Source organism: Chanodichthys erythropterus, chromosome 20, assembly GCF_024489055.1.
Source record: "Chanodichthys erythropterus isolate Z2021 chromosome 20, ASM2448905v1, whole genome shotgun sequence".
In the NCBI taxonomy this organism is placed as follows: Eukaryota; Metazoa; Chordata; class Actinopteri; order Cypriniformes; family Xenocyprididae; genus Chanodichthys; species Chanodichthys erythropterus.
The window spans coordinates 24,171,048-24,196,436 of record NC_090240.1 but is presented as its reverse complement, the minus strand read 5'-3'; the positions used below and the strand labels follow the sequence as shown (position 1 = coordinate 24,196,436).

The following is a 25,389-nucleotide window of genomic DNA, read 5'->3' as shown; positions in this document are numbered from 1 at the left end:
TGAAACAATCAGTTTGTGTGAGAAACCAAACAGTATTTATATCATTTTTTTTTACCTCTAATACACCACTATGTACAACTGCCTTGCGTACGGCATCCGGTGCGTGAGGTGTGTACGCGCTCTGGCGTAGTTTAAAGGATTAGTCCACTTTCAAATAAAGTTTTCCTGATAATTTACTCATCCCATGTCATCCAAGATGTTCATGTCTTTCTTTCTTCAGTCAAAATGAAATTAAGGTTTTTAATGAAAACATTCCAGGATTATTCTCCTTATAGTGGACTTCAATGATCTCTCCAAATGGTTGAAGGTCAAAATTACAGTTTCAGTGCAGCTTCAAAGGGCTTTAAACGATACCAGATGAGGAATAAGGGTCTTATCTAGCAAAACAATTGGTCATTTTCTAAAAAAAATACAACTGTATATGCTTTATTAACACAAATGATCACCTTGCACATGCTTCCGCTTTACATATTATTCAAAAAGCTTACGCTGTTTGTCCTATCCTTTCATATTCTACTTATGGAAAAAGCAGAACTGGCGGCGTGTTTGTTCCATAAGTTGAATAGGGAAGGTGTTGGACATACAGCACGTGCAAGGCGAACATTTGTGTTTATAAAGCATGTACAGTATTTTTTTTAGAAAATGACCGATCGTTTCGCTAGATAAGACCCTTATTCCTCGTCAGGTATCGTTTAAAGCCCTTTGAAGCTGCACTGAAACTGTAATTTTGACCTTCAACCATTTGAAGAGACCATTGAAGTCCACTATAAGGAGAATAATCCTGGAATGTTTTCATCAAAAACCTTAATTTCTTTTCGACCAAAGAAAGAAAGACATGAACATCTTGGATGACATGGGAGTGAGTAAATTATCAGGAAAATTTTATTTGAAAGTGAACTAATCCTTTAAACTACGCCAGAGCGCGTACACACCTCACGCACCGGATGCCGTGCTCAAGGCAGTTGGACATAGTGGTGTATTAGAGGTAAAAATGATATAAATACTGTTCGGTTTCTCACACAAACCAATCATTTTGTGTCTTAGGACATCAATGTGTCGCAGGGTTTAATTTGGATTTATCTGTGCATGTTTTTTTGACTCCTATAGATGGTGTTCCCCTTGACATGCATTATACGACTGACAGACTGCAACAGTTGGAGTTAAAAATCATCATTTGTGTTCTACTGAAGAAACAAAGTCACCTACATCAACTGGGGGTAAGCAAATTTTCATTTTTGGGTGAACTATCCCTTTAAACTCAAATTACTCAAATGTATTGTGTTGATTATATGTAAAGTTGCTGATTATATAACTGTAGCTTTTGGGTTTATTTTCACATTGCTATTTTTGTGTGTGCGCACACAGGAGTAAAGAAAAAATCAAGCTGAACGAGTGGAACACGGTGAATCTGGAGCGGGCCAGCAGAAAGGGAGAGATCAGCATTAATGGCAAAGACCCCGTCAGAGGAGAGGCGCCGGTATAAGAACAGTCTTATGCTTATGCTGCTGAATAAGAGCTAGTCAAACTAGCTTCCGTCCCTTGTCAAAAAGGACTGTAATGGTATTTTGATATACAGTGGAGTTCAAAAGTACAAATACAGTTTGGGAGTTTTAGCTATAAATGAAAATAAAATAATGAAATATTTCTAGGTGACTTATCCAATAAGTTAATTTGTGACACTAATAATGATTAAGATGTTCTTGCTTCCATTAAAGCTCAAGATGCTCTTTAGATAATCTCAAAGCATGTTGGAGAACGGATCATGTTTGACACAAAATTGTGGAGTTTATTCAGCTCAAATGCTGTTGTAATTAAAGTAAAAGAGGAACAAACCAAATACTACATACATCCTGAAATTCATATTCATTCTTTAAATCAACTTTTTACTCAAATAGTGTAAATTGCATTGAAAACCATTTAATTAAATCAAGACTTAAAAAGACTTTTGGACACCACTATATATCATGGGATTGAATGATCACTATATTCATATACCATGATATTTCAGATAATACTATGTAAGTGTGGGCGATATGACCAAAATCTTATTCCGCGATAAGAGTAACTTTATTTTTACTCAAAAAACTAATACTAGCCTCTGAAAAACTTCAAGCAATATAAAAAGAAATACTACATAAATTGTATAAAGTAATCAAATGTATAAAGCGGCCTAGTCTTCAATATACATCTATCTCATTAAAGTTACAAAAATGATTCAGTCAAGAGCAGTGAGAGATTTTCTCTCTTTTGTTGTTTGATTAACATGACAGACATGACAGCAGGTTTATTAGACTGCTGTCACTTTAAGAGCAAATTCACAGATCCAATATACTGTTACACATGCATTTTCTTTCTCAACTGTTTATCTTCACTTAAGACATAAATGACTGTGTTTATGAGGATATTTGCAAAGATGGGCATTTTGACACATAAGTGTTTGTATTTGACCATTCAAGCCCAATAAGTCAGCAAAAAGAACTCAGTTCAGTACTCACACGCTGTATGAGCAGCGACTTTATGTGCGTTCATCTCTCAGACAGTGCTCAGAAACTATCTCTCTGGCAGCACGTGTATATAGCGAAATGAGTTCTCTTTCGCTGTTTATTGCACTTCAATGGTTTAAAATCACTTGTTTTTAAAAACCGTGATGCTTAAAAACGCATTCAAATGATAACCTTTCATGAAGGTGCAGCACAGGTACGTCACCTGAGCATAACCACGTTAGAGATCGGTTGATCGCCCACTCCTAATACTATGGTATTATCATGGTGCATACATGCTTTGTTTTGTACGTTCTTTGAAGTTTAGTTCACTGTCTGCCTTTCACGCAGGGTCTGGGGTGCATGTGTGGGAAGCTTTGCGAAACTTCCCCCTTTTACGTTTTGTACAGTATATTTGGTCTTTTTTCTCTGCCCTCCATTTGCTTTTAATTGCCATGTGGAAATGACTCTGTCTGTTGTGCTATAGATTTGCACCCACTCAGATCAATCCCAGCGACCTCTGCCTGAGCTTGTGTCAAACCCGAAGTACAACTGCAAAACAATCAGGCTGCTCTCGTACACAAATCGAGGCCATGTAATAATCTCGAAAGTCTCTCATCCTCCAGTTATTCCAAATAGTGTAATTTGTGATTAGCTTGATGTAGTCTTACGCGTAGGCACTTAAGTGTGCCTTTTTCCGTCATTAAACCTTCCTACGTATGATAATTGTGTTTCATTGCAGCAGTAGAGGCAGGAAAATCTTATTAAAGCAGAACATAAGAGGATGAGAGAGGAAAAAAAGTGAAGAAACCAGAAGGGTCTTGTTCCAAAGGGCCTGCCTGAAGCAAAACCCCAAGAGAAATATTTTCACATTGCCTCGATGGCCTCAGCCGTTCCACTGAACAGACTCTAACTACACCGCCGTATCACAAAGCAAATATAAATAATGTGGGTGCAGTAGTGTAAAACATAGCGCGACTTTAATGCCATTTCTGATTTACTCTGAACATTTGTTTCTGAGGCACTATACACACATATATTTATTTATTTGCGACCTGCATGCTAAGTGTCTTGCTTGAGTTATGCTTGTGAATATTTTATTCCTCAGGCTTATAGTTTACTGCATGTGGTTCTGTGTGTACTGACATCTTCTGTGTTTTCTTCACTGGTAACATTTTTTTTCTTCCTTCCCCTGTGCTCTTTTTGTGTGCTGTCTGGATATAAGAAATCACGCAAGGTAATGACTGAAGTCTGAAATCGCTTTCTCGAATCAACATCCTCATTCCCACCAAAAGCAACTGTCCATTTCAGCTTCATTGTCCATTAGTCCAGATACGATAGAGGATCAAACGAAACGGAGGGGAGGGTTTTCTCTCCTCTTCAAACCATTCCATATGCTGAAAGGAACGAGACAGAGAGAGAGATTTGGCTTTCACCTCAGACCAGCTGGTATGGGGGCGACAAGGGAGAGAATTATCATTTGACCACCATTGTTTCATCACCCTTCCAACAACAATGAAATGTCTTCATTAGTCTCACGTGGGAGGGCCATTAAACTGCCTCACCGTGGATGTAGACTGCGAGAAAAAGGCTGCTGGCGTGGGAGAGAAAGGGAGTGTTATCAAGAGAAGAAAGAGATGTGAAAGGAAGAGAGAGTGTGGTACAGTGCTAGGAGTTGTTCTTTTGGCACATTTGTTTTTGGACCCTTCAGGGGCGTCATGCACTTTTTTTGTTGTTGTTTGTTTGTTTGAGGTGGTACCAATGACAGTCCCGGCTTACTTGGTGCCCTAGGCAACATAAGACATGACCAAAGTAAAAGAAATTCTATTTATAAGTGCTAGGCATGATAGTCTTGTCGTAGAGTTTCTTTTTAGCATCCAAGGGCATCCACTTAGGTTCAAATGTGTAACTTTTGAACCTCAAACTTTGGAACAGTAGTGTGTGTGTATATATATATATATATATATATATATATATATATATATATATATATATATATATATATAATAACGTTTAAAAGTTTGGGTCAGTAAGATTTTGGTTTTTGACAAAGACTGCATACCGAGGCTAAACTTATTTGATCAAAAATACAGTTAAATTAGGTAAAATTAGTAAAAATTAGGGCTACGCGATTTGGCAAAGGCTGTGATTATTTAATGCTCAGCTTGTCAGAACTGTACGTCTCTGTGATCAGTAATAAATCCTTCTCCATTTGAAAGCCAGAGGGAGCTCTTGCACAGAAACTCAAAATATGCCCTGCTGCAGACGAAGGTAACATGCGTCAAATCGTTGTAGCTGAATAAACAGAAGATTGAAACACTTTGATTGATTAAACATGACTAATAAACACTAAGCACCACTAAGAATCATGTTTAAGCAATAGTCACATTTAAGTTCAATGTTATTTTTTCGTAACGTGCGATAAATCGTTCAGCCCTAGTAAAAATAGTTATTTTGTGAAATGAAGAACTGAAATGTAATTTATTCATGTGAAGGTAAAGCTGAATTTTCAGCATCATTACTCCAGTCTTCAGTGTCACGTGATCCTTCAGAAATCATTCTAATATGCAGATTTGGTGAAATATTTTGTATTATTAATAATATTCAAGTTCAGTTTATTTATATATCACTTATAAAACAGCCACACGACTGACGACTGCTGTACAAAGGTTCAGAAGGAAAAGGTACAGGAAAAGATATACAATAAACACAACTAAAACACAATAAAACAGGGTCTGACCCCAATTTATACAAAACTATATGAATATTTTGAATAAAAACAAAGAAAACAAGGTATAGACATTAAAAACATAAAAACACGACAAAAACCCTAGAAGAAAATTAATTATAAGCTGTGGGGGGAAAAAAGTATGTTTTTAGCAGAGACTTAAAAGTGGTCAGGGAAGGGGCTAACTTAATTTCTAAAGGCAGATTATTCCACAACCGCGGCCCAACCAGAGAAAATCCTCAATCCCCTCTACATTTGATTCTGGAATGTGGGACTAAGAGAAGGTTCTGGTCAGATAAATATATGGGGGGTAAATCACGTAGAGATTTATAAACAAATAAAAGGATTTTAAAATCAATTCTGAATTTAATAGGCAGCCAGTGAAGGGTCCTCAAAATTGGAGTGATATATGAGCACTTTTACAGTTATTATGAAGGAATCTTGCAGCAGCGTCTTGAACTAGTTGAAGACGAGCATTTTGAGACTTTGAAATACCGCAGTAAAGTGAATTGCAGTAGTCTAAACTTGAGGTAATAAAAGCATGAACAGCCAACGCTAGAGTTTTATGAGAAAAGTTTTAGGAAAAGTATTAATTTCTTACTGTCTCCAAATTTTTGAATGCTGGTGTATAATTAATAATATATGTTTTTTTTTTTTTTTATTATTATTGCTTATGTATAAGCAGCTTTGAAATTTCGATAATAGAATTTTCAGTTTAAAGCAAATGATCTATCAAGGTGCGGACTGGCAACGTTTCCGGCTTTTTTTTTTTCTTTTTTTTTTTTTTACCTACAACACTCGTGCAACTTAATTATCACAGATACTCATTTTTCTTGAAAATTGCATTCAAATTCTTGGCTCAGAAATCTGAGGGGGCACGTGCCAGTTTGAGTGGGCATGATGCTTCTGGGGCCCTTGGGGAAGGTTCCTAAAAAACACTGGCAGTTAGCTATTCCCTTCACCTGCTCAATCTCAGTCTCAGCTCATTCTGGCAGAAAACGGGAGAGTGAAAATGTCTCTCCCAGCCTGTGGCTGTCAGTGCATTGCAGCTTTGTGTCAAGACTTCTCATTGCACACGCCTCTGACCACATGAAACAGCAGCTGGGTGAAAACATTCCTGGCTATGCTGTCTTGGCCCAACCGCATGCTTGGACTGGCCCCCGGTTCCATAGCCAGAGCTTTTCAAGCCTTCGCCTGTATCCATACTTAGCTATTCTTCTTTTTATATCGTTGGGATGAGAGCTGGACCACACGTCAAAAACTGGCATTGCTGTTGATGTCCCATCTTTTTTTTTTTTTTTTTTTTCCAGCAATTAACTTGCCTTTCCCCCAAGGCAATTATTGGCCTACATAAAATAAAGATTTTTAATTCTTTTTAAGTAGAGCCTCATGCAGAAAAATCCCACTGTAACTAAAGCGATTTTCACACCGGTTGGAGAAACGCTCATTTCATGGTCATCTGCGGTGTGAGCGATACACCAATTAGAGTTTACAGCTCTAGATTTTAAAGGTCCGAGGAACAATCAGGCATCCATTACACTCTTTCATTAAAAACCATCCATATCAATCGTCCTCATTTCAATCGCTTCAATTATCTCTAACTTTTTTCCTACCTCTTTTCTCCTGTCTTATATGTTAGAGTCAGAGTCATTTACCATTCAGAGAACTGAGCTAGAAATCAATTATGGTTTTGTAATACAACACTCACAGTGATGTGGATAAAGATTAGGTGTGAAAGTTGAATCAATAAGCCTGCTGATGTACAGTAAACCATCCTCTCTTACACTGCTAGCTTTTTACTGCAGTTTCTCTACTAGGTCATCCATAAAAATGTATAACCATATATAAGGGTTTGCATTAAAGTATGTGACTTTTATTAAGTTTGATAGCTAAAAGAGTGAATAGAGAATGAGGAACAGTTTGTGTGGTTTCTCATGCTCATTTTTGTACTCTCCAGAATCAGCACATCGATCTTAATCTGAAGGAGCCTCTCTTTGTGGGCGGAGCCCCTGATTTCCGCAAAGTAGCCAGAGCTGCTGCGATCAAAGATGGCTTCAAAGGGGCCATTCAGAAGGTAAGAGCAATTACAGATGCATTAAAGTCATGAATTCATATTTGCAACCCATTTTACTTCCATAATTTGGTGTATTTTAGAGCAAAATAGGACATTCAGCGAGAATAAACCTTATTTTTCCAATTGCGAATTAAATGGAGAGTAAAAAATGTGTTACCAGAATGAAGCCAGACCTAAAGGCGATTTGCACCATAAATTATATTAAACCTGTAACTGTCTCCATAGATTACTTTGATGGGAATTCCAATCCTGAAAGCTGATAACGCCCTTCAATCCAGTGATGTGTCCATGTATCCCTACCACCCTTGCTCCAATAATGTTTGTGAGAATGAAGGCCGCTGCAACCCCCTGTTGGACCGCTATGAGTGCATCTGCCGCAATGGATTCGCCGGACAGCACTGCCAGGACCGTAAGTGCCTTATTTCATCACTTTTAATTCAAAATCATATTACCCAGTACAGCCTCTTCTCCAACTCCTTCACACTCCTTTAAGGCAAGATTTGCATATGTCTTTAGCATACATCACCATACGACTTACTTAAAAGAAATCGCTCATGGCAGCTTTAGCCAATCATGTGCTCCATATGTAGATTTAGCTAAATCCACGCCTCCAAACTTTCACAAATAATATCAGTCATCGTCCCTCAATTTGTATGCTTATCACAAACGCACATTGGCACAGTTGCAAAAAAAAACAAGAATTTTACTCACCTCATTAACCTTGCTGGGTCCTACTGTTGTATCTTTAACCTTAATTAAGCCACACAAGCATGAAACCTGCGATATATCACACTTTCCTTCTTTGCTTTAATTAAACTGTGCTGTGTCTCACATCGATTGGTGTATTTTCACTCTGTCTTCTCTCTTCCCTTTCAGCAATATTCGAGAAATCTGCTGGGGACACCGAGGCCATTGCATTTGATGGCCATACATTCATCGAATATCACAACGGAGTCACCAAGAGGTAATGTAGGCGCACGTCCTCATGTCATTGGCCTCCCCAATAATCACAATCTGCCCTGAGCATCCCATCTCTATATTAGCCGTCAATGAGGGGTGATGACAAGCTAGATTACTCCAGCCCCATTTTAGATCCAACGTACTTCCTCGTTTTAGCTAATGGCTTGATCTCATCAATTACTATTTCCACTGGCCTGTCTCTTTGGTTTCTGTGAACCCTGGCTGGTTCCAATTAGTGTAGCACCCGAAGGAGTCTCATGACTGCACTGCGATTTACCATGCTTATGTGCTGTAATGAACCTTCCTCCACCATCTCTAGGATCCCAAAACCACACATTTTCACTACCACACATATCCTAAAGCACCATGGATGGTCATGTCTTGATAATTGCTTCCTCCTTCGCTTATCAGATGATTTCTCTTCCTCTGGTTGGTCTGATGTGTCAGTGGTCCAGCTAGCGCCAATTATGTCAACATTTATTCGGTTTCTAATAGAAAGGATTCAATTTTTGAACCCATCACAACGGTTATATGTTCTATTGCAGTGTCTCCACCAGTGTTGGAGAACTACTTTAAAAATGTAGATTTCAAAACTTCTCATAATTAAATTTTTTTTTTTTTTTTACAGTGAATCTAGCCTTTTAAAAACAATAGATAGCTACACTAAAGCTTACTAACATGTTGACTACAATGAAGCTATCTAGGAAACTATAAAACTCTGTTTAAAGTATATAGAAATCAGGTAATATAATTAGTTTTTACAATCAGAATGGTATTTATCTGGCACAAAGCAATGAGGATCTCAATTAGAGTGATATATTTAAATTTGATTAGAAAAACTGTAATCTACTACACATCTAAAAACATGAGACAAACAGCAGAATTTAGTGAAATATTTGATTATAACAGTGTGTACTGTACATTAACTCATAAGAATCAGTGAATCACTTTTGAACTGATTGAGTTCATTTTAGACAGATGTAAGCCTCAATGCTGATTTTCACTGCCACATCGACTGATCATACCACTGAGAAATGCATATCTTACCACTTATTTCACAAACTAGTCTACTGTACATGGGGTGAACCTTAATGTAGGTCACGCAGTGTGACTTCTTTTTGTTATGTGTTGTGTGTGCATGTTTGTGTCAACCTCTCTGTCTCTGTACACATAGCTTCTGTTGTCTTTGCTCTTGTCTGTCTGTCTTATGTGAGTGTCTGTTGTCTTTCTTCTGCTCTCAAGCCAACTGACCAATGAGATCCCAGAGTAAGTAACCCGGAGATTTTAAATACATCTGGGATGTATTTGATTAAGCGAAACTAACATTTAATAAGACAAACCATAAATCTAACACAACATAAAGCACTGGTATTTTCCTTGTACTCCCATTTACATCATATTCAGGAAAACATTTTTGAAAAATACAGGGCTCATCTATTACATATTATTTCCAAAAGACGTTGCATTTTCATCAGCTGCATCAGAAACCAGTTTCAGGAATGCATGCTTGGCATGAATAATGATGAGCATTGTGATACACTGATAGATTCCCACAGGAATCATGCATGGAAATACCTGAACTGACTTTGGAAATACGTCTGTGTATATTCTTATGATAAAAAAGAATGAAGCCCCTTTAAACTGCATATAAGTGTTTACTTTTAAAAACATATAAGTGTTAACTTTTCAAAGCACGATATACATCAATATTTAGTTGGTATTTACAGATTGGTTTAAATGGCATTTTAACGCCCCATTAGAGAAATGTTCAATCTGTTACAGTGTTCCTTTTAGTGATTCTTATTTTAAATTATTTGTTTCCTTCTGAATGTAATTAAGTGTCTAAGTGGCTGCACTGAGCCCTTAAAAAGCTGGCAGCTTGATTAAATGGAATTATGTATTATGCTCATGAAAAGTTCCTGCCCGGCTTTTAAGCCACATCACTTTGTTTGTCAAATCACTCCCAGTGATTTCTAATAATTGTGCCCAAGGATGAAAGCGAAAGTGGCACATTAATCAAGGATTTGTCTCTCAGAAAACTGGTCGCAATTAAAGCTGCTCCGTCCAGTAGAGAAAGCGAGCCACCGCGGGCATCAATAATGGTTAGGGACAAGGCCCTCTTCATTGACTTTCACTCTTCCTGGGGTTTAATGCGTGTCACTTCCTCTACAAATGAAGTGCCAGATTAAAATTAATCTCAACCAAGAAAGCTGACCAGCCCTTCAGAATGAGTGTCATCAATTTAGCTTGATCTGGTTTTAAACAGAGCCCTTAAATTGAATGAATTCCTCAGAGGACGCCAACATAGTGGTGCCGCATCTGTGGGAATAGAGTCATATTTCTGTTAGAATTTACTGTGCTCTTCATATGTCTTTATTCTTTCTCTTTAGCTCAGCAGCCCTGGATCAGTTTACCCATTCTTACCATTCAAGTGACCTGTTCCTAAATGCATTTTTTATATAATTGGCCTTTTGACAAAGCCACTTATATAAGAAGCTACCTTGCTGCCATCTTAGGAAGCAGAAAAGCACACCATACATATAGAAACTCTACTCGCAATTGATTTGCAGTAGTTTGACATTAACATGTTGCTAACAGCGCACTATAGCACAACAACAAAATATATGGCACACTCAAATATTGAGTAAAATAGTCATTTATTTAATTACACTAAATTTTTTGACAGTTGTCAGTACTTAAAGCTGCTCTCCGTAACCTTTTTTGTGTTAAAAATTTACAAAAATTATACAATGAGAATGTACAACATGAATACATTTTCCAAACCGTGCTTTTGTCTTATCCTGAATCATTATGGTACACTTATAATAAGTGTTTATATTCTGACTATTTCAGACCGGACTGGTAGGACTCGCCGCAGAGTATCACAGTAACTGCGTGACTCGCCATAGACATACACAGAGAAAAGTAGCTCCGGCTACAATTTTCTTCCACAAGACGCGTGCAGTTCTGTTTATTAACCGCTAGAGGGCCAAAAATCACGGACTGCAGCTTTAATGAAATAAGTGAGTTGCATGCAATGTATATATATATGATGCTGCCACAGAATTTGGCCAAAATATGATTAAATAAGATCTTTTAGCAGGCAGAACAATTAAGTTAATTGAACCAAATGATGCCTTAAAATGCTGCCTCCATAGGTTTTGGAATTTGATCGAATACGAACAGTCTTTTAAACAAACACTCACGTAGTTACTCTTTTTCTCGCTTTCTCACTCACTTGACTGGTTGAGAAGGATGGAATTGTTGATAAATTGCAGTAACTCAGCCATGTGACAGCTCAGAACAATAAAACAATGTGCCAGTACCACTGGTGCTGCTGATACAGTCTTCCAGTGTGTTTTCTTTGCCTATGCTGGCATAACAACTGTGAAACAGTAGAATAATTTAGTGAGGTCAGTCCAGCTTTTTGGCGTAGGTCTTCTTGTCTGTGTGTTATGCGATCCCTGTTCTTCCCCTCCACCCTTTTGCGCTTATTGCATGCCTATCATTTCTTCCCTTGCTCCTCTAAGCCCTGAGTCACTGGAGAACCCATCTGACCAGAGGTGAGTCCCCTCTGCCTGAACTGTTTCCAGTGGCACGCCGTCCTCCTACACTCAGCCCCCCGCAGAGGCTAAAGGCCAGGGCTTTTGTCAGGTAGCATGTCGTAGCTTGCACACTGAAATCATTTGTAGTATGTCTCAGACAAGTTTATTTGTCTAATATGCAATCCTAAAGATAATATTTGTACTTTTTTATCTTTTCTATGCTGATTTTGGGGCAAAATATGCAGAATGGTTTTCAATATGTGATGTGCTCTATCATTTTAAGTTGGAAGATGCAATAAACCTTTGTGAAGAAACACGGTTAAAAGCAAAAAAAAAAAAAAAGTTACTGCTTATTAACAGTTAGCAAGGTAGTTATTAAAGGGTTAGTTCACCCAAAAATGAAAATTCTGTCATTAATTACTCAACCTCGTGTCTTTTCAAACCTGTAAGACTTTCGTTCAGAACAGAAATGAAGATCTTTTTGATTAAAGGGTCATGAAACCCCAGAACACATTTTTTGAGCTGTGAACAGATATGTATAGGCTGCACATCATTGAAAACACTAAAGTGCTGATTGGCTCCATTAAGGGCTGGTCAAACATGCTGACGTCAACGGTTTCGAGCGGTTCTCTGCATTTATTCATGACAAAAAGCACATTCAGTCCAATCCAGATTATAATTGCGGTATTATGCATGAGGAAGTGTTATGCATTATCACTTCTCTTGCCTCTGTCTCGTCATTCAGTCATGGATGCTCGTTTCCTCAGTGCTACAACACAAAAATGCGTTTTCCTGCGACCAGAGGAGAAGTTTGGGTGCATGTGGATTGTTTTGCTGTAATCTACCAGCACAAATGGAAAACATGTTCGCATGAGATGAGCAGAGAATTCAAATGTCACAAAAGTGCTGTTCATTTACCTCTGCTTTCAGACACGCAAGCCGTGTGTATGTTTTCCACAGCACAAAAGCACAAGTGTTGTTTGTATTTTGCCCACGATGCGGTCTGAAATGGAGTTTGAATACAAACACATGAAAAAATACGATTGTTGCGCATATGATCGGTTTCAGCGCAGAGCTCTGCGATGAGTTTAACAACACTAGCCACATGGATTATAGATCATATACAGAATAAAGTATCCATGTTTAAAGTTTTTATAGATGTATTTCACACACTCTCCTGCACCAAACATGAACCAGCATATATGTGCAAACTGGACACCGATGGTGTCTGAACGCGATGACACGATTATTCTGATAGACAAAAGACTGATTTAGATTGAAAATTCAAAGAAGAATGGACAAAAAGAGTAACTATTGTCTTTATTCTTTCTGTGTTAAACTATGCGTCGTTTACCATAAGACTATTGTGCTCATAAATGTTTGTTGTCATTTTTCTCCGTGCTCGTATATTCATATTCATTATTCTGTATAATGAGTGTGTTGTAGGTCTGTGCTTCATTGGTTGTTCTCTCCCCTCTTCCCCCCGTCTACACTCCCACTTTTCCAGAGCTTTACACACCCATTTTCACAGAGTTTTCCGGCTCAGATGTGTGAACAACCAGGATAAAACAAGAGGGGTTTCATGACCCTTTAAATCTGAGAGCTTTCTGTCCCTCCATAGACAGCTACGCAACTACCACTTTGACATTTCAAAAAGTTCATAAAGAGATTGTTAAACTAATACAAATGAATTGAACAGTTTAGTCCAAATTTTGCTGAAGAGACTCGTCGCTTTATATGATGAACAATTTGAATTTAGGCTTTTATTCACATTAATATGTACTAATAAACAGCCAATATACTAGTAATATGCATGCTAATAAGCAACTAGTTAATAGTGAGACCCTAAACTAAAGTGTTATTTACAAACTTTCGAACTCATGACTACGGTTCTAATAATAATAACAATATCATTAGAAAGACTTTCCTTTTAATTCAGTGCATTAAAAAGTGTTTCTCGGTCAAACAACCCAATATGAAGGAGCAAATCACATATGGTAAAATGTATAAAGCATAACAAAAGGTAACAAAAAGCATCTAGTTTGAGTTCTGTAACTGAAGATTCTGTGTGCCTGCTGTGAGATGTGTTTAATCACCATTCCCATGTGAGCCACTGCCCTCTATAGGTGGACAGCATAAATCACTCTTTAAAATCACTTCTGTTATGAATAAAATGCATTTTTTTTAAGCAAAATACCTAAAGAATATCTTTTTTTTTTGTAAATGTAATCCAGCTTTAAGTGGTTAAGCCCTACTTCCCTTTCGAATGTTCTAGATGCTTGAGATCCTAATGGGACATGAGCAATAATGAGCTCAGCAGAGTGGTGTATAATCACAGTTAGCTGCCCTGATGCCGAAGCTCTGGCCTGGGGCCGCGCGAAGGGAAGGCCTGTGGAAAGAGTCCAGTCAGCACACTACATGTGTCTCATTGGGAAAGAATTCAATTACAGCAAATAATTATTCAGCTTTCCGCCGTCACGGGCTCATCAAGAGCATTAACATAATGAAATTCTGTCTTTTTAATCAAACTAATTAAGATATGTTATTTCCAATTCTCAAGTTGTAAGCAGAGATGCTAATATTGTGCTTTGAAAATTGAGTTGTCTGTCAGGTAGGCCTGGAAAGGACGCTGTCTGATTTCACACCCGTCTTCAGATTAACCATTCCTCAAGACAACATGTATTGTTTGAATGGGCTCTTTCTAGGTTCAAATCTCAAATACAAAAACATACCTGCAAACTGTTTATTCACCTGAGCTTCGCCCTGAGAGCAAACACAGCTATGCGCAACGGATAAACACCATGACGATATCACAGTGTGGTTGACACACCCGTGGAGAAGGTGTTTCTGTCCGTCATGATGTGGTGTGAAGATGCGAGCACATTCGCCATCTGCTTTTTTTTCTTCTGTGTCGTGTCCGTTGTCTTGTCACTCTCCGTTTTGTCTTTGTCTTGTCTGCGTCTTTTTTCGTGTTGTTGTCACTTGTCTTACTCCTGTTTATACTTTACCTGATTTAGCAAACAAGCCCCCACACACTTGCTATTCTGACTAACAAACGAGCTCTCTCAAATAATGGCTCTCTTGATGCCAGCAACTACAGGTACATCACTGAGAACAAAGGAATTGTTGTAAAAATAGCTTTTCCTTTGTGGCGAATATGTGTGTACTTGCAGAGGGTGTTGGATGCAATCGGCTCCCCGACACCGTCCTCCCTGAGGACAGGCAGATGTCACCTTCTGTATGCCTTACAAGGAAGGGCTGCATCCAGGGAACCAGATCAAAACACACATCAGACAGCAACTGCAATGGGCATACTTCCTTAGCGCTCCCTGCGCAGGAAGACAAAATCTAGAGCTTGAAGGCAAAATAGGAAGTGTTAACTTGGAGATAACCTAAAGTGTGTCACCAGCCCTCTCGCATACGCATGCATTCGTGTTCAAAAACCCACCCTTCCCCCATCAACGTGGCCTAGTTTTTCTAGTTCCATGAGGACTCGCATCTGCTCAATCTGTTCATTAGCTTATCAAGCCCTCACCGGGTTTTTGACTGTGTCGAAGTTACGTTTTCACCCATAATTCTGTCACTGTTGTTGTTAACATAGCAGGTAAGTCTCAGGGTTTCATGCACGTCCTGTGATTAACTCGGCGTCTCTGAAACGGCAATGGATTTGTGATAGCGTTTCCTGTCTCTCTTTGATCTAGTGAGAAGGCCCTGCTGGTGAATAAATTCGAGCTGAGCATCAGGACTGAGGCTACTCATGGTCTGATTTTGTGGAGCGGCAAGGGAGTAGAGCGCTCCGACTACATCGCCCTCGCTATCGTGGACGGCCGTGTGCAGATGACCTATGACCTCGGATCCAAGCCTGTGGTGCTGCGCTCCTCTGTACAGGTCAACACCAACCGTTGGATACGAATCAAGGCCAGCAGGTAAAATACCAAGGCCCGGTTTCACAGACAGGCTTAGATTAAGCCAGGATTAGGCCTTGGTTCAATTAGGACATTTAAGTAGCCTTTATAAATGTTCCTTGAGAGACAAAACAATAGCACTGACATATTTTGCTCTGTTAAACACTGTGAGTTTAAAGGTGATAAAGAGGATCTTTACGTCGACTGAGAAACCAAAGACTGTTACTGAGTTTTTGAAATCAGCGCATGCGTAAGAACAACCCCCTTCCTTCACAGCTCATTTAGAGGGAACGCCTCCCAAAAGTCGTGCACGAGTATTGGAACACGAGTGTTTACCACCGGCTTTCGCTCTGTTGTGTTAGTGGATTCATTTTGTCAGACTCACCGCAGGTAACTCATAATCTGCAGTTGTTACTCCTGTCTCCTGACAAAAACATTGCATGTGGCGCCTGTGAAGTGTGGAAAGTTACTGGAGTGCGCAGCCGTGCTCGTCTCTCACAAGGAACGTCATGGCAGTGATTGACAAGCCAGAGGGCCAATCCGCGCACGTCTCTCACAAGGAACGTCACGGCAGTTATTGACAAGCCAGAGGGCCAATCGTTTACGCGATGATCGTATAAACGATTGGCTGATGTTTTTAAGGCCCTACCTCATGCACAGATGATGTATATTAATATTATTCCTTTCAGTGCACCTAATAAATAGTCTTTTATCAGTTAGTAAAGACAGTTTCAAGTAATATTGCAAAAATATATAAAACAAAACATCCTCTTTAGCACCTTTAACAACACTCGCACCACAGATCACAGTTCATATCTGGACTGGAGTGAGCTTGTTTGAAATTTTTATGCACATATTTCATGTTCTCTTTCTCTTTAAGAAATTAAAACGCAAGTGTTAGCATTGAAATGTTACACTTGTACTATAAAATTAAATTATTATTTTTATTAAATACTCTGTTTCTGTCATATCAAACTTTTGATTAAAATATTTTGGTGGGTCTTGACTTTTCCTGGGTCCTGGAATAGAACAGTTTGGGAACCCCTGGTTTAGGTTTCTACTTGCCTTGCCAACAAATTTATTGGCCCTTAATAAAAAAAATACACTTTTTTTTATTTAATACAATTTTTTAAAAATAAATGTATAGTTTATATTTGTTTATTATTTGAATTTAAAATGTATAATTCTTAAATAAATTATGTAAAAAAAAACTTATTTTAAAGTTTTTGATAGTAGTCTCTCACCAAGGCTGCATTTATTTAATCAAAAATACAGTAAAAATACTTTTTATATATATTTTAAAGTGTAATTTATTCCAATGATGGCAAAGCTTTCAGCATCATTACTCCAGTCTTCAGTGTCACATGATCCTTCAGAAATCATTCTAATATGCTGATTTGCTGCTCAAGAAACATTTATTACTATCAACATTAAAAACAGTTTAAAATAACAGCATTTACTTCAAAGAGAAGTCATTAGTAACATTACAAATGTCACTTATCAATTTAATGTGTCCTGCTGAATAAATGTATTAATTTATTTCAAAAATATCTTACAGACCCTAACCTGCTTATAAATTTGGAAATTGAAAATAAATTCTTTAAAATGCTGCAACATGATACACAGCAAAAACTTAATGATTGGTTTATAATTTCTTACTATTCTTACAGATGCTACCAATTCTAGCAATTACAACAAATCCTCATTTTTAAACAATAATTTAACCTAGCTGACACATTCATGCAAGGCATAAAATGCATGTATATTACATAATAAAAAAAATTTAAATTATGAAGTTTTTCCAACTTGCCCAAAACTCTCTCACAGTGGCCCTGGGGCAGATGGCCATCCTTATTATTGAGCCCTGATTTATATTCGACACAGACTGACACATAGAAATGTTTGATAGTAATGACGGACATTTATATTTACCACATTTTTGCCATAGAAGACGTTTTCTAGCATTGGCAGTCATTTATATTTGCCTCAGGCTTGCCATAGAGCTGTTCGCCAGTAATGGCAGACAATTATATTTGCCACAGATTTGCTATTGACATCTTTCCAAACAGTAGCATATTGTCCAAAGTTTGCTGCGGGTTTACCACTACCAGTAAAAAAAAAACCCACAATCTTCTTTCTTCCCTCATTACTACCATTTTGTTTGCCACAAATTTAGTGCATATTAACCACAAGTTTGCCAGAAGGCAAAATCTGATTCTCAGTGTTAGATGCTGAACTGTGATTCACTCTCTTCCTGTGCTTCTCTACTCTCCACAGAGCGCTCAGAGATGGCTCACTGCAGGTTGGTAATGAGGCAGCTGTCACTGGGTCATCACCCTTGGCTGCCACACAGCTGGACACAGACGGCGCTCTCTGGTTGGGTAAGTCCATCTTACGCTGCTTTGCTCAATCATAGCACATTTACAAACTGACTAGGTACATCTTCTCCAAATAGTCCCCACTTAGCATGTAACGACTAATTGGATCTTCCCCCACAGCGAGTGCTTCTGAAGGGCTATGTTTTTTGTTACCCCTGAGCATCACACATGAACTTCACAAAACCCTGAATTTTAAAAACGCCAGTGTTTCTGTGGTTGCCATCTAATTCTATTTTGACAAACCTATTAAGATTAAGAAAGAGGATTTATTCTCTGTTATAAGATTGAGAAAAGTATTTCAGCACGAGGCTAGCCAGTAGAACAGGTGCTGTCAGTGCCCGCTGGCTAGAATACATTATCCTCAGACAGCTTGAACATCAAGAGCTCCCTCCGAAAATCCCTTCTTTCAAATGTCATTATTTATTTACTTATTCAGAGGTAATTCACTTGAAATTAGCCCTGTCAATCCTCCTGTTGCAAAGTATACAATCCAATTAAAGAGGAAACACGGACAGGCGAAAGAAAGAGAGAGAACTTGGAGAAACGTGAGCGAATCGCAACAGGGGGAGACATTTTTCGCCGTGCTGAAAGAGCGGGAGACGGAGCTGGATTTTCAACAGTGTCAGGTCCCTGAGGGAGGCGAGCGTAACTCTCATTCAGAGCTGTCAGAGAACGTCCCCAGAGCCTGGCCTCCCAAAAACACTGTTTGATCTTCTCACCTGTTCCTGAGTGCTGTGTCTCTATCTTTTCACATTCTGACTCCCCCACATTACACCATCAGCGTCTCAGGTGTGATTAAGTTTTTAACAGTCTTCTACACAGGGTTTCCATAACCCACAGACTGTTCATCGCCCTTGAATAATATATAGCGCTGTAGCTCGCCTGCATGGTGGGTAATATCTTAGGTTACACAAAGACACGGGTCACTGAAATATACATGGAAGCTTGTTTCCGCCGTTGAATAAAAAAATAAAAGGTAATTGCGAGTTTTTATCTCACAATTCCAACTTTTTTCTTCTCCCAATTGCGAGTTTACGTCTTGCAATTATGACTTCTTTTCACAGAATTGCGAGATATAAACTCACAATTGCAAGAAATAAAGTCAGAATTGCAAGTTATAAATCCAAATGCGGGATTTAAACTTTGAGTTATGAAGTCCAATTCTGAAGGGACTTTTTTCTCAAAATGTATAGTTTATATTATAAATATATATATATACACTGCGTTCCAAATTATTATGCAAGTGACATATCAGTAAGATTTCAGTAGAATAAACATTCAGATTTTAGTTTTTCTAAGAAAATGTTTGTTCGTTTATTTATCCATGTCTTTTTAGATAACTGGTATCAATCTCAGACAAAATAATTTGCCAGTTCTATGGAAACCCTACTTAGAGGTTGTTCCACATTATTAAGCAAGTTACAGTTCTCATGCAATATGGGGAGGAAGAAAGATCTTTCTGAAGATGAGAAGCATGAAATGGTGCAATGTTGTACAAAAGGCATGAAAACAACTAATATTTTCTGAAAACTGAATGGAGATTATTGAATTATCATAAGATTTGTGAGTGATTTAGAGCACAGCAGATCTCGGTCAGATAAAGGCTTATTAATGAAAGTTCCTGTCAAAAAAATTTATTGTATTAAAAGAGCAGCTATAAAAAAGCCAGTGTTGAGCAGCAAACAGGTATTTGAAGCTCCTGGTGTCTCTGGAGTCTCAAGATGCTCTCCATGCAGGCTGGCAGTTGTGCATAAAGATGCATTTTAGACACCACTAACCAAACCTCACAAAGAGAAACATTTACAGTGGGTTTAGAAATACATGAAGACTTATTTTTAAATAGTTTTATTCCCTGACCAATGCCGTACTACAATGGATGGTCTAAATGGATGGATTTCTGGATGGTTGGTGAATGGCCACCACGTTCCAACAAGACTGCAATGTCAGCAAGGAGTTAGAGAGTGATGATTTGGGCTGGAATATTGGGAAGTGAGATGGAAGGTCCCTTTAGGGTCTCTGAGTGTATTAAAATGACTTTAGCAAGATATGTGAAGTTCATAACTGGCCATTTTCAGCTATGATATAAAAAGGAGGATAGTGCCTTCTGAAATACAATGCACTATGCACTATCCCATGCTGCAAAAAAACACCACAGCAATAAAACTGTTTGAAAATGTATTTCTGCACCCACTGTAAATGTTTCTCTTTGTGAGGTTTGGTTAGTGGCGTCTAAAATGCATCTTTAAGCACAACTGCCAACCTGCATGGAGAGCATCTTGAGACTCCAGAGACAACAGCAGCTTCAAATACCTGTTTGCTGCTCAACACTGGCTTTTTTTTATAGCTGCCCTTTTAATACAATATTTTTTCTTGACAGGAACTTTCATTAATAAGCCTTTATCTGACCGAGTTCTGAAAGTGCTCTAATCACTCACAAATCTTATAATAATTCGATAATCTCCATTCAGTTTCTCAAAATATTAGTTGTTTTCATGCCTTTTGTACAACATTGCACCATTTCATGCTTTTCATCTTCAGAAAGATCTTTCTTCCTCCCCATATTTCATGAGAACTGTAACTTGCTTAATAATGTGGAACAACCTCTAAGTAGGGTTTCCATAGATCTGGCATATTATTTTGTCTGAGATTGATACCAGTTATCTAAAAAGACATGGATAAATAAACAAACATACATTTTCTTAGAAAAACTAAAATCTGAATGTTTATTCTACTGAAATCTTACTGATATGTCACTTGCATAATAATTTGGAACGCAGTGTGTGTATATATATATATATATATATATATATATATATATATATATATATATATATATATATATATATTGCTGCATGTTGGGAAGACATAATGACTCTTTTTTTTTACTTTACACTCCTAAAAAAATATAAAAATAAAATTCAATTCAGAAAATCATGTTCATCATAGAAATGGTATACTTCTGAAAAATTCATAAATAGTACAAAAAAGAGCATAATTGACCTAGTCTGGGTAAAACGAGCCTGATCTGCTGGCGATTTGATTTCGCTCGGCAACTCGGTCTGGAAACCCATGCATTCATTTCTGCTGCGCTGTTACACTTTTGCGGGAACCAATCACAGACTGGCTTATCCACCTTGCTCGCTATTGGCGGGTATAACACGATGACAGTAGAGAAGCCACGGCATCTGATCTACCCGTCTCTCGCACCACCGTCACTCCAAAATAACAATGCACAATCACACTGACGCCGATTGTGTGAAGCATTTAACTTATCTGAGAGAAATGTAGCAGAGCGTTGATCCCACAGTCTCTTCATAGGAAGATTACAAACAGCGATTAATGACACACAATGATTCTCTGCTGTTGTTTTGGTGGTTTGCTTCACAATGTGAGTACAGGACTCTTTTACTTCAATGCCCCTTCTATATGTTTCGTCTCCCTGCTTCTTGAATCTCGCGCCGCCTGAGCTGACTGGAATTCTTTTTGGTTGTCATGACAATGATGTAGTTTAATGATGCGTTCATTTACACTGAACCAGAACAGTATCAGAGTCGCCTTTTAACCTCTCGACGATGCTGAATGACTTCTTTAGTTTAGCAAACAAATTGCTCGAGTGTGTGTAAATACCGATCACTTTCATGTTTTTTTGCACAACCTGCAAAAATCGCTCGATGCCATTGCTGCTTCTGTAAACCAATACAAACTAAACCTGCATCTCAATCAGCTCCCTAGTTCCCTAGGTCGTGAATCAGTATATCATGAAAGTGAATGCGGCTGATTCCCTGATCAGTGCCCTGACTACTGAACTAGGGAGCTGATTGAGACACACGGTAAACCTGTCTGGAGTTTTCGCATCGCTCTGCAAAGTACGTCACCCGCATCGTTGATCTGATTGGTTGAAGGACTATCCAATTGCGTGAATAATGCTTGTTGATCACGCCTCTTGTGCAGAAGGAAATACATAGCAAACTCCCCAGACCAATGTTCAATTTTAAATTGAGCTTGGTCTGGTAATAGCCAGACTATAATTGACCCACATGCAATGTGATAACATGCATTTCTTTCTACCTCTGTGTATGTTTTAAGTGATTGGATGGCTATTTATACCAATTGTGATTGGATCACCTGAAATGGTTTATTTAGGTCTGTTGTGTGAATATGAACTACTGTGCGGTTTATCATGTACACTTGATCTGATCTTTTCCATTCCTGTCCTCTTCAGGTGGTCTGGAGGAGCTGTCCGTAGCTCGCCGGTTGCCCAAGGCTTACAGCACAGGCTTTATCGGATGCGTGAAAGACGTGATAGTCGACGGGGTGGAACTACATCTGGTGGAGGACGCCTTAAACAGTCCCAAAATATTACACTGTTCTGCCAAATAGTCTGGCACCACCGTTCCTCCCAACACCATGTCTACTGCTGTAATTATTTTTCTATTTTTTGTATGCGTTTCTTTGCCTTTTATATTGGAAAAATTACATTGTTTTAATTATAATTTTGTTTTTTGGTTTGTTTGTTTTTTCCCCGCCTTTGCGTCCAACCATAATCACGTCCTCAGTCGGCGAACGTGGTGTCACAAGACAAGCAAAAAGTCGTATTACGTTTCTGTGACAAACAACAGAACATGTACTTGCTTATTACTTGAACAGTGGCAGATGAGACTGGTGCTTCTTGTACCGTCTGGATTGCCTTCTCTCGGTGCCATAGCTCTCGCTCGCTGTCCGGCAGTCACCAAACATTCCTCTGAGCCGTTGCTGTGGTCTGTTGCTACGTTTAAAAAAAGGTCTAAAAGAAACGACTTTTTCCGCTTTATCGACACATGACAGCAACTGTTAAATACACTGAGCAAGACTATGTACGATGTTCCTCATTTACGATACCACTAACAGGGGCGAAAGCTCAAAACTTGGAGCTTTTGAATCCCAAACTGATAGTAGCTGACGTAACATTTAGCATTCCTCAAAATTCACCATTGTTTTTACCATACAAATGGCATTATTGACCTGTGAGATGTAATAAATAGTAACGAAATACATGAGACTGTGAATTTTGAAGATGCTATTTTTTGTTGCAATCATTCGTCTCATGTGTTGTGCATATCTAAAGAGCAATTACATATATAGATATATAGATATATATATATATACTATGTGACCACTTGTTGCATGCATCTTTTTTAAGTGTTAAGTTGATTTTGCCTTGGTTTTCTTCATCATTCCATTCAGGGCAGAAATGTAGCTGACTACATTGCAATCTGGACATCTGATTATTCAAGTTGGGAGATATTGAAATTTTTTTATACATATATATATATATACCTGCTATTTGTCAATCTGGACTTCTTGTGTGCGTGTGTGTTGGAAAAAATGGCTGTTGCAACAACTCAACTTTGGGAGGCGCTGTAACACAGGAAGAGATGAGAGACTCAAAACACATCAGGTGGACAAAAACAGCATTGACATTCTTGGCATGTTCCGTCATCGAACAAAAATCATGTATTCACTGAATTTTTTTTTTCTATCATGTATCAAATGAAAATGTCGCTTTAAAATGCTGTCAGCACTTGCTATAAAAAAGGGATGATGTATGTAGTCCCCTTGCATCCTATGACTGTGGCCCCCATAACAGCTGTTCATGTTCAACGGTAACCAGTGAAAATATTAATGCATGGGTTTGTCACGTCAAAATGGTTTTTGTAACCTGTTCCAAGACAAATGCAATGCTGTGGTGCTGTCTCCGTGCAAGAAATATGAGTTTGATACAAGATGCTTTGCAATATACAAATAAGTATCACCGTATCTTTTTTTTTAATGCCTCTTTTTTGTAATTTTCTTCTTTTTTTTTTTCTTTTTTTTTTAACAAACCCTGGGACATGCAAGATCATCATCATAATCATGTACAGCCCTGTGTAAATTTGTTACTGAGGTTTTGTTTTAGTATTATACACTGGAAGCGAGTCTGACTTGTCTCTACATGGCATATCCTGAGCGAAGGGAGGGATCGGGGAATAATCGATCATTTCTGTGTCTGGGGTTTGATCACAGGATGTCTGAGACCGGGAGCCCTTCGTTATTGCACGAGCTGTATGGACCATCCACCCTTTTTAGTATAGCGCCCTCACCTTCACTTTTCCAGCGGACTTGATTTTTGATCTCTTTTATAATAATGGGAGTTATTTTTTGACATCCTCCAGTAGCTTTGCTCTCAAGGGATGAGGCTCATGGTGAGAACCTCCATGGAAATCTGCTGTGTGAATGGAATCTGAGAAATGCCTTAAAATCATTCACCGTTCATGGGTGACAAAAGTTCATGTCCATATTGTTCTGTGCTCTCACTTTGCCAGTATATTAGCCTCATTCCCATCATGTAAATTAATTCATAAATGTTAATAATTATATTAATAATGCTTATGAGAATTTCCGGAAGGCCTCGATAATAGTGGTTCTGGACTCTACAAAAATACTATTTACTGTACAAATACTATTTTCAGTATCTTATTTATGTCTTAAGAGGATTCTCAGTCTGGCATTTGTAAACTACTGTTTAGATTGATTGAAGTAGACCTGATGGGCAGTGCACAGAATGAGAGGCATGACGTTACCATTACTAACTTTATTACTTGTGTCTTGTGTTCCAACCACCATAAAATAAAATGTAAAACAAACTGATCTGACTTTCTGTAACATTTACTTCTGATACGTCTGTGAATAAATCCCTCCAGTTCCCAAATTGTCTAACCCTGAGTCTCCCTAGTGCTCTTATTTGATCAAAAATACAGTAAAAAGTCATATTGTGAAATATCATTACAATTTATATACAATATATAACTGTATATAAATAATCAGATTTCTATTTTAATATATTTTAAATGTAATTTATTCCTGTGATGACACCTGAATTTTCAGCATCATTACTCCATTCTTCAGTGTCACATGATCCTACAGAAATCATTCTGATATACTCATTTGATGCTCAAGAAACATTTGTTCTTAAAGGGTTGGTTCACCCAAAAATGAAAATTCTGTCATTTATTGCTTACCCTCATGCCGATCCACACCCGTAAGACCTTTATTAATCTTCAGAACACAAATTAAGATATTTTAGTTGGAATCCGATAGAACAATGGACACTTCCTCTCTCAAGATCCATAAAGGTACTAAAAACATATTTAAATCGGTTCATGTGAGTACAGTGGTTCAATATTAATATTATAAAGCGACAAAAAACAAAATAACGACTTATTTAGTGATGGCCGATTTCAAAACACTGTTTCAGAAAGCATCGGAGCATAAATGAATCAGTGTGTCGAATCATGATTCAG

At 38.1% G+C, this 25,389-nt stretch overlaps 1 protein-coding gene across 13 annotated transcripts in view; it reads left to right on the top strand.

Annotated features, from left to right (window-relative positions):
• Nucleotides 1-24,787, top strand: part of agrn (agrin) — a 259,373-nt gene extending 234,586 nt beyond the window's left edge. For 12 of the 13 annotated variants that reach the window (XM_067372232.1, XM_067372231.1, XM_067372229.1 and 9 more), the window contains 7 exons: nt 1,366-1,477; nt 7,166-7,282; nt 7,508-7,691; nt 8,159-8,246; nt 15,489-15,713; nt 17,970-18,073; nt 22,293-24,787. In XM_067372232.1, the coding sequence (XP_067228333.1) occupies nt 1,366-1,477; nt 7,166-7,282; nt 7,508-7,691; nt 8,159-8,246; nt 15,489-15,713; nt 17,970-18,073; nt 22,293-22,450 (988 nt within the window). In that variant the 3' untranslated portion in view covers nt 22,451-24,787. The remainder of the gene's footprint in view (nt 1-1,365; nt 1,478-7,165; nt 7,283-7,507; nt 7,692-8,158; nt 8,247-15,488; nt 15,714-17,969; nt 18,074-22,292) is intronic. The other variant, XM_067372226.1, reaches the window with a different exon arrangement.
• The last annotated feature ends 602 nt before the right edge of the window (nt 24,788-25,389 follow it).